Source organism: Puntigrus tetrazona, chromosome 2 (genome assembly GCF_018831695.1).
Source record: "Puntigrus tetrazona isolate hp1 chromosome 2, ASM1883169v1, whole genome shotgun sequence".
NCBI lineage: Eukaryota > Metazoa > Chordata > Actinopteri > Cypriniformes > Cyprinidae > Puntigrus > Puntigrus tetrazona.
Genome location: NC_056700.1, coordinates 12,141,433 through 12,150,612, shown reverse-complemented (window position 1 = coordinate 12,150,612; position 9,180 = coordinate 12,141,433). Strand labels below are relative to the sequence as shown.

At 38.7% G+C, this 9,180-nt stretch overlaps 1 protein-coding gene across 1 annotated transcript in view; it reads right to left on the bottom strand.

The window, feature by feature from the left end:
* Positions 1-443: 443 nt before the first annotated feature.
* The window catches only part of grin3ba (glutamate receptor, ionotropic, N-methyl-D-aspartate 3Ba), a 38,214-nt gene continuing 29,477 nt past the window's right edge, over positions 444-9,180 (bottom strand). Inside the window, exons 6-9 of the mRNA XM_043256052.1 lie at positions 7,097-7,248; positions 3,757-3,921; positions 3,356-3,426; positions 444-2,326 (exon numbers count right to left, since the gene is read on the bottom strand). Of these exons, the coding sequence (XP_043111987.1) occupies positions 1,795-2,326; positions 3,356-3,426; positions 3,757-3,921; positions 7,097-7,248 (920 nt within the window). The 3' untranslated portion in view covers positions 444-1,794. The remainder of the gene's footprint in view (positions 2,327-3,355; positions 3,427-3,756; positions 3,922-7,096; positions 7,249-9,180) is intronic.

Genomic DNA, 9,180 nt, shown 5'->3' with positions numbered 1-9,180 from the left:
AATGCCCAGCCAAGCATGCTCACACTCTGAAAAAACACAGCAACTCAACATAATGAGGTCATTGTTCATGAGTGTCCCAGCGGAAACTGGTTGCTCGTCTATCAGTCTGACAGTCTCCTCCTCAGCCCCCTGACAGTCCCCCTCAGACAGTTTGCTCTAAAAACTTACTTTGAAGTTCGCTCTGAAAATCAATGCGAGAACACCATCATCTTGCGACAGTGAAAAAGATTTTTGACAGCTACAACCAACACTTCAGACTGTTAACCTAGTTTAACACTGTTTACTAAACACCGATTTCAAAGATTTGCTGTTAAATCAAACATAAAGGGTCAAATATGTCACAGAAATGATATCCAACCAAAACGTCTAGCTGAGACCGTGTCTTAACAAACCAACTGCTGAAGACCAACTGCTAAAACTTATTTAACTAATAAATGTTTATTTGAAAATGTTTATTAATAATTGTAAATGCAATAACTCTTTCAGACTTGATAACATTTAGATTATATATAGGCCCGTGACATTTGAGGTTCAAACATCTCAAACAGGATCGTAATTTTATCACCGTTAAAACACACAAGCAAACGATATATTTATTCAAACGTTATAAGTGTGGAAAAAGTACACCACAGCAAGACAAGTGGTTTAATTAAAATGTAAAGTTTGGTCCATGGCAGCTTATTTCGGCCAGGAACCGCCCACTCAAACGGGAAGAGGCCACCTGATTGATGTATAAAATGACCAAACCAGTCTGTTTTGTTTTTATGTGCCCTTTTAGGACCACAGTTGTCCGAAATAGAATATATCATAATAATAAAACCGGAAAATGATATGCAGAGGAAAAAAAACAAGACTTGTTCATTTGTTCACTTGTAGTAAATAACAACTGTGTTGCACTAATTCGTCTTCTTGTTTTAATTCAAATAAATACATTACTACAGCATGGCCACTTTAACTTAAATGAGGGAATGAAAATAAAATAAAATGCTTATTAATTTTGAGGCCACATTATCAATGATTCATTGTCTAATTTAAATTCTTGTCTCAATGATTATATCGAAAAAACTTTAAAATAGCAGCAAATGTTTAGAATATGAATTTCTGTGTGAAATACTTTTATGGACATTGTTAAAAGTTCTGCTTGTGGATGTCTAGTTATCTTTCTGCTAAGTGCCTCGTGCCAAACCCTGCTGTTATTAACCTTGCAAACTTTGGCAAATCCAGTGATTATTTCCTCCTCAAAAGTGTTTATCGTATCAACCCCTGACCATGACTACTGATCAAAAAACATTGTGCCTTTGCTCCCAGAAGCTGCTAAACATCTACCAATCAGATCAGAACTGGAGTTGTTATTTTTGCGTCAGGCGGTCACTGAGCGGACTGTGGGCGGTCCGTGGGCCTGCCATCCGAGGAATTGTTGCTTATCCCACTAAGTAATCCCATTGAATTATTTACAAAATGAAGCCATTTTCATGCTGGACGTCTGTGGATGCAGATATTCACCTTGGCCAGCAGTGAATGGTTGCATTAAGTATCTGTTCTCTGTCCAGTTGCCTGGCTTTAAATGCGCACACACACACACACACACACACACACACACACAGATAAATGCTTTCTCTCTGTAGCTGGAAGTCAGCCAGACTGCAGGATTACAAGCAGAATCTCCATCACAGAGTGTTTTATCCATCACTGCAGCACTCCAGCAGTCACTGAGAAAGGAGAAGCCGGAAAACAACACGGCATGACTTCCCAGGTCAGAGAAGGTCCTGTGAGTGTCCCGACACATAGCGTACATCACCTCCCCTTATTGACGTCTTTGGTGAGGGTGTTGATGGTGGGATTAGATGCTGAGCTTGCTTGGGACTGACTGAGTCGTTGTCTTACCAGGGTCCGCTGGAGCTCGGCTCGCCTGGCCAGGGCGGCCCTGAGCTGGCCGCGAAACTCCTCAATCCTCCCCTGCAGCTCCCGCAGCTCCTCTTCCCAAGGCGTAGAGAGTCCAGAACACGCCGGGGGTGAGAGCACCAGGCTGAGACTGGGATTAGGACCGCCGTTGGAACACAACTGGGTGGGAGGGCTTCCCACCAACCCCCGCCGGCCCCTTTCTGGCCCGGTGGGCGGAGCTTGGAGTTGGTAGCTGTTGAGAGTCTCCAAGTTGAAGTGGACACGCTTGTTTTGCTCTTTGGCCTCTCGACCGGCCTTGGCGCTCTGGTTGTTCCACTTGGTTGTAAAAGTGGAAGGGGACGTGGAGGAGGTGGAGGGAGGAGGAGAGGAGGTGGAGGGTGGCAGGCGGTGGAGATTACAGTTCTCTGACAGGCACAAGGTGGGACTGAGAAGAAAACACAGCAGCAATCAGCGTTACAAGATGCAGGGACTCAGCACTTCACAAACAGACCCCACAATCAATGGAAACACGGAGACTCTTCAATATGCCATTAATGAAACAGTATCTACTCGCTTTTTTACTGGAGAGTCCAATATTGATTTTTTTCCCTTTGTGTTATAATTTCTTTCTTAGGGGTGTCTTTTAAACATAACACATAGTTTGAAGCTCTGTACTGTTTTATTATACACAGCGTGCTAATTATAGTATCATTAGCTCAAAATTAAGGGTGATGTGGTGATCTGGTGTCAGTCTATTATGTGACTGGTTACACAATCATAGAAATCCACTATAATTAAAAAGAGAAATAATACAGATTGGTGTCATGGAATGCTTGCTTGAAATTCAGTTTATTAATTTGGACTCTAATTTCACACTCCTGTCAGCCAATCAGATCCAAGAACCAGAAAGAGCTGTTGTATAAATATATATAATGTGTGTGTATATATATATATATATATATATATATATATATATATATATATATATATATATATGTGTGTGTGTGTGTGTGTGTGTATAATAAAAAAAAATATATGTGTGTGTGTTTATATATATTATGGTAGATAGATAGATAGATAGATAGATAGATAGATAGATAGATAGATAGATAGATAGATAGCAAAATAAATGTTCATGAAACTGAATGAAAATATATTGAAATGTATTAAGAAAGAGTTCATTGATTGATATGAGAGACACAAAACTAGCACAGCTGCATATTATTAGAAAATCGTTTGCCAGGGACAATGAATAATTATAGTTCAGTGTTCATTATACAGAAACATTTGACCACAGCATGCCACTAAATAGCCATAAGAACTGTCCCATTCAAGAATTCCAGAGAGTCTTATAATAAATTGCTGTAATTTGACAATAGCATCCGTGTCCGCTTTAGTAATAAGAATTACTACTTTCCATTGCCATTTTAAGTGTGGTAATTTGTCAATTTATAACGCAATAACCTTAACTTACCATCTGTCACTGCTCTCAACCTCTGATTTCCTCTCATCATCACAACCCATATTTAATGCACGGTGGATTTTCTGTAAAAAAAAAGGAAGGAGACAGAAACACAGTCATATATCAATTTATACATAATCAACTACAAGACATGCCTACCGCATGTAACCTCCTGACTTGTGCTTTCAGCTTCCTAACACTAGAGGGAGCAGATGCACCTGTGTTTACAACAGCGACATGCCTTCTCAAACAACACTTTAAATAAGACCTAAAAGAGATAAGAGTGAAATAGTAATTCCTTTACTTAACTGGCACTGATTTAGCATTATCAGCCTTTATACACTGATCTGTTTTTGAAGCTCGTTTTTCACGGTGTTCGTCAGGAGGAGCATATGGAGGCAGGCATTGCTCACCTGACTGGTGTGGAGCCAGTATTTGAATCTCTGCTGGTGGCGGAGGTGAGGCAGGATGAATCTGAAGAAAGTGTGCTCTCCCAGCAGAGTGAGTAAAGCACCTGCCACCCCCACACACAACAGCACAAACAGCCCCGAGAAATGCTGGATACCCATCTGCAGAGTCTGCACACACGTGAACAATAATACATAAATACACACGAGAACAGATCACAGTGCTCTGTTGCTGACTGCACCTTTTCCTCTGAGAATTGATCTTTTTTTTTGTGTGTGCTGCACTGCACAACTATTTTCAACATTGATAACAATAAGACATGGTTCTTTGAGCGACAAATCAGCATATTAGAATCATTTCGGAAGCACCGTGTGACGCTTAACGGCTGCAGCGTTGCATTACATAAATAAAATGCATTTCAAAATATATAAATATAGTAAACAGTACCACTATTGTTCTATTGCAGTCTATCTCACATTATTCATGCTTTTAATGCATTTTAAGCAAATAATGGAGCCTTGATACGAGAGACTTTTTTAAAAACGGTTTAAAAATCGTACTTACCCAAATATTTTAAATAGCGTTCCATTATTTGCTATGGATATATAGGATATTTTTCAATAGCATATACCTTCGTGACCATGCAGTCAGCGTTTGGCTCCACCGAGAGCCATTTTTAAGAGGCCGATGACAGTTTTCTGATGAAATATATCTTTTTCTTGCAAGCAACCTATAAATCACCAATACTTAATTTCATATTACAGCAGATGCTTTACCAGTGCTCTTTTTCTTCTTAAATGTTTAGCTCTCTCCAGGTATTATAGACCTTCTAGTGCCCGACCCAATGTTATTTTCCCCTCGGGTGTTAGAAACCCCAACGTACACAAAGGAATCCATCATTCCCCTGCAATGGCTTTGATCTGGAGGGAGAAGGAGTCCTGCTGACTAGAACTAATCACAATTTTATAAAGTATTGCTGTTATAATTGAAATGAAAGTCATACAGACTTGGGAGTAGTTGAAAAGGGGAAAATATTCCACTTCCTGTGCCTCATACGTGTGGGGCATGTTTGGCAATATCATTGGTCATCCAACACTGCACACACTGAGACTGCAGTCCCATGTTCACTGTGAGTGTGATCCTTCTTAACACATAACACGATTGGATACAGCCCTTTATCATGATGTCACTTTCCAGGAGTGTTATGGGGGATAGCGGCTCAATGCACAGGCATACGTGCAGCTGGTCAGTTAAAGTGCTCGGTGCACTTTAAACTGGCTGCTCTGATTTTATTTTTCAATTTACAGTAAGGATGAATATGTTAAGATTACATAATTTAAGTATTTTAAAACACATGTATTAACAAAAAGCAATATAGTATATTTGTAAATTAACATTAATCTATATTAGCATTATGTACTTTTTAAATGACTGTGTACTAACCTTTAAATTGATCATTTGATGTGATGCATTTAATGTGAACATGTTGTACAAACTCATATTAAGTACATTTTGAACACATTTTGGCCCACTCTAAGCCTATTTATACCATGACACTTGTCTCAACCTTACTAGTATCTCAATAGCAACAAATGTGTTTTGTAATACAGCATAAATTGTAATACAGCATTAAAGTATATTGTCCCTAATATTAAAAAAAAAAAAAAGAAACAAGTACACTTAAGCATTTTTCAAAAAATTGCATTTATAAATAAAATGCTTATGTGTACACCTTACAATAGGGTTTCAAACTACATTTGTTAACATGTTTAAACAGGGAAAACACTTCTACAGCATCTAATAATATTAATCAATGTTAATTTCTATATTTACTAACATATACTTAAAATCAATAGTTGCATGTTAAAATGTAACTTAATTTCTCTGTCCTGGTGTTTGTGATTAAAAGATGAATTTGCAATGTAATACATTTAAAATATACTAAATGTAACTGTAATATCGAATAACGCATTACAACAAGAATGAATATAATTAAGCACAAATATTGTTAGTTAACAGATCAAAATGTGTACGTCTTCAAGGATTATTAAAATTAAAGTTGTACTTGAAAATTCGAATGAAAGTGTATTTCCCTCTTTAGGTGTACTTATGCGCTCTTTTCATTCTATTAATATTATCTGCATATATATATATATATATATATATATATATATATATATATATATATATATATATATATATATATATATATATATATATATATATATATATATACACACATACATTTAAGATTTGATGTGTACATTGAATACAATTATACATAGATCTTTTTCACGTGGCTGCACTTAATGCCTTAACCTTTTTGTAATGTGCTACCTTCAATCCCGCTATATTAAAAAAGTATAAAAAATACTCCCACATAAAAATATAAAGGTACTTTTTTAGACAAATATGTGTGCAAATATGACTTTGGCTTCATACACTCTGCTGGCACAAAAAAACTACTGCTATGAACAACAAAGTATTATTAAAGAACAAATTCTGGCATTTGTTTATTTATCATTTATTTATTCATTTATTTTGAGAGTATGCCAGATGCAGCACTTAATGTTGGATTGTTGCTTTAAATTCCCCATCTCTTCCAACCCGCATCTTCGTGACTGGATACAACCCAAGATGCTGTTTGAAGAATTCTGACTAATTTAATTAAGACTGAATTACGTGAAGGAGATAAAATGCCGCTTTTTGCATTTGAAGCTCCTTCTATAAACAGCACTAGAATAAACATTCAAACTGGGGTGGGGGGGGGTTTGGTCTGCGAGGACCTCACAGTCGATCCTGTCCGCTTGTTTGGAGAATTTATTGCACAGCAAAGTAGTGGTTTTACAGCGCGGTGTCTGTGGTGACAGGACAGCTTGGCTCCGGAGCAAGAGAGAGCGGGAGCTTGAGATGAGTTCCAGCTGGCACGGGGGCCGAAAACAAATGTCATTGCTTGTGCTCATGAAGTCCCCCATTCATAACCACAGCTAGGTAATGAAGCCAGACTGTACGAGACAATGTCTTACAGGAGCGCTACAACTCCTGGGAGGTTATTGACTGAAGCTGCATTGATGGAGTGCGCTGGCGGCTGCTACTCACAGCCTCAGGTGTGCGGGGCGGTACGGCTGACAACGAGCCCTCGGGAATGAAAATGGATTGCGGTGGCCCGACGTCGCTCTGACAGAACGGCTATTAAACTGCAGGAGACAGTAATTCCAAACAAAGGGATTTTTCAGGGGGAAAAGAGCTCAAAGAGGAACTTGGTCAAGGGCAGAAGCGGCTCGCTCGCCTGTGAAGGAAAACACACGCACACATATTCCGCACGCTCTTTTTTTGAAGGCTCACCTCTGTCACTGCAAAAACCCTCTTTCCGCAGGGAACCACTTTATACCACTTGTCGTGCAGCATGTCCATGTAACCGTCAGACTTGTAGCGGCTGACATATTCAGAGACGTTGCGAGTGAGAGGGGAGTTCTGGGGCAGGCCGATGCCGTATCCTGAAAGCAACAAACAATAACAAAAGAACAACTTTACACATACAGCAAGACCCATGTATGCCTCTGGGGTTTTGTTAAAGAAACTGTTCACATTCTGGTGTGGATTGATTCTTCTATTATTAATACGTCAGAGAACCTTGAGAAGGAACAAACATGTTATGCAGCATGCCAGTCAGCACCTAAAACTAAGTGCACTTCTCTAAGGATTATAAAAAAAAAATATTTCAATTTTCTTTTCATTTGACAATATGAAGAGATGTACTTAAGGGAACAAGTCAACCCAATAATTAAAAACCGCAGAAAATTTACACTTGAATTCAGGCTGTTTAAGATGTAGATGGGTTTGTTACTTAGTGAGAACAGATTTGGAAAAATTTTGCATTACAGCTGATTTTATCATTCTGAAGGCACCCAAAGGTGTCACAAAGGTGTAATATTTAAGTGCACTTACTGTAAGTGGATTATTTAGTTATTGATATCTGAAAGTACAATTAAAAATATATATATAATACACTACACGTGCACATTTAACTCAATTGAGTGCACTTATTTTTCTCAAGGCGAAACCTAATGCATTAACATTATCAAATTGAACCTTACTGTAACCTGTAAACTTTCAAACCCTGAACTATTCTCTGACAAAGTTTTGAACATACTCTTTTTAGACAAACATATGAATTTCTCTTTTGCTAGAATATACCAAAAAAAAAGCACATAAAGGTCTGCCAGATCAATTATGCGGTGGGCTTTTGTTAAAGAGACCATCCACATTCTAGTGTGAATTGATACCTCTATTATTGATATGTCAGAGAGCCTTGAGAAGGAACAATCATGAATCTTTGGCACCCTGTGCCAGTGCACCATAGACGGAGTGTCTGTCATTGTGGCGTCTCTGCATCCAGGCAGCTGGAGAGATACGAGCGCAACTCTGACATCCACAAATTTCATCAAAGCCCTCGCCTCACCGGCAAACCCACACATCACTTCTGGCAAGCAATCCCTCCCCTCCTTTCAGCACGTGGCACAACATCCCTTGCATCCTGATAAACTTCTGTCCTCTCCTACTGAGTTTCACCACTGTATTTTACTCAGTTCGCTACAACCAATAAATGTGTGCTGTTGAACTCTTTGAAGAGGGGGCACCGGCGGGCTGCTGGAATATTCTTAATGGAGTGGATCCAGGCAGTCATAAAATGTGCTGTGGAAACTAATACAATAAGGGATTTTCCAGCAGCGTTAAAAGGACACGGTCCACTCTGAAGAGACAGTTTCTACTGAAGGCTGTTCTTTCAATTTGAGCAAAGCCTGTGAATTGAACTGATGCCTGTGGGGAATGTCAAAAGTACCATAATTCAGTACCAAGTCACGACAAAAACTGGGAACAAAAATAATTAAAAAGAAATACCAGGCTTTTTACAGTATCTATATAATTTTATTATTTACAAATATGTTGTACTATGCCAATAATAAATTTGACAGATATTAAAATATTTTTTTTAATCTATCTATCTATCTATCTATCTATCTATCTATCTATCTATCTATCTATCTATCTATCTATCTATCTATCTATCTATCTATCTATCACATTCAGTGTGTCACAATTCACAAGACCAATTTCCATATTGCGGCAAAAAACATCCTACTCAACACACTTTTTATTGTGACAGCCTCAGACTCCGTTTTTTCGCCTGCATGGTTTGATTATGCACCTCGCTGTTTACAGGTTTTACAGACCCTGACGGAGCTGTCCATTTCAGGCCAGCAGACGTGATAGCAAAGGTTTAGTCTTGATCATCCATCTAATAAAAAGCCGGCTCAAAGGCGTAAGGGAAGGTTTTGGCAGATAGCAGGGCAAATTCCTATGCATGCAGCAGGAGATAACATCCGGATGAAGGGGTGCGGACACGCCTGGGTGACTGCCATGAAACC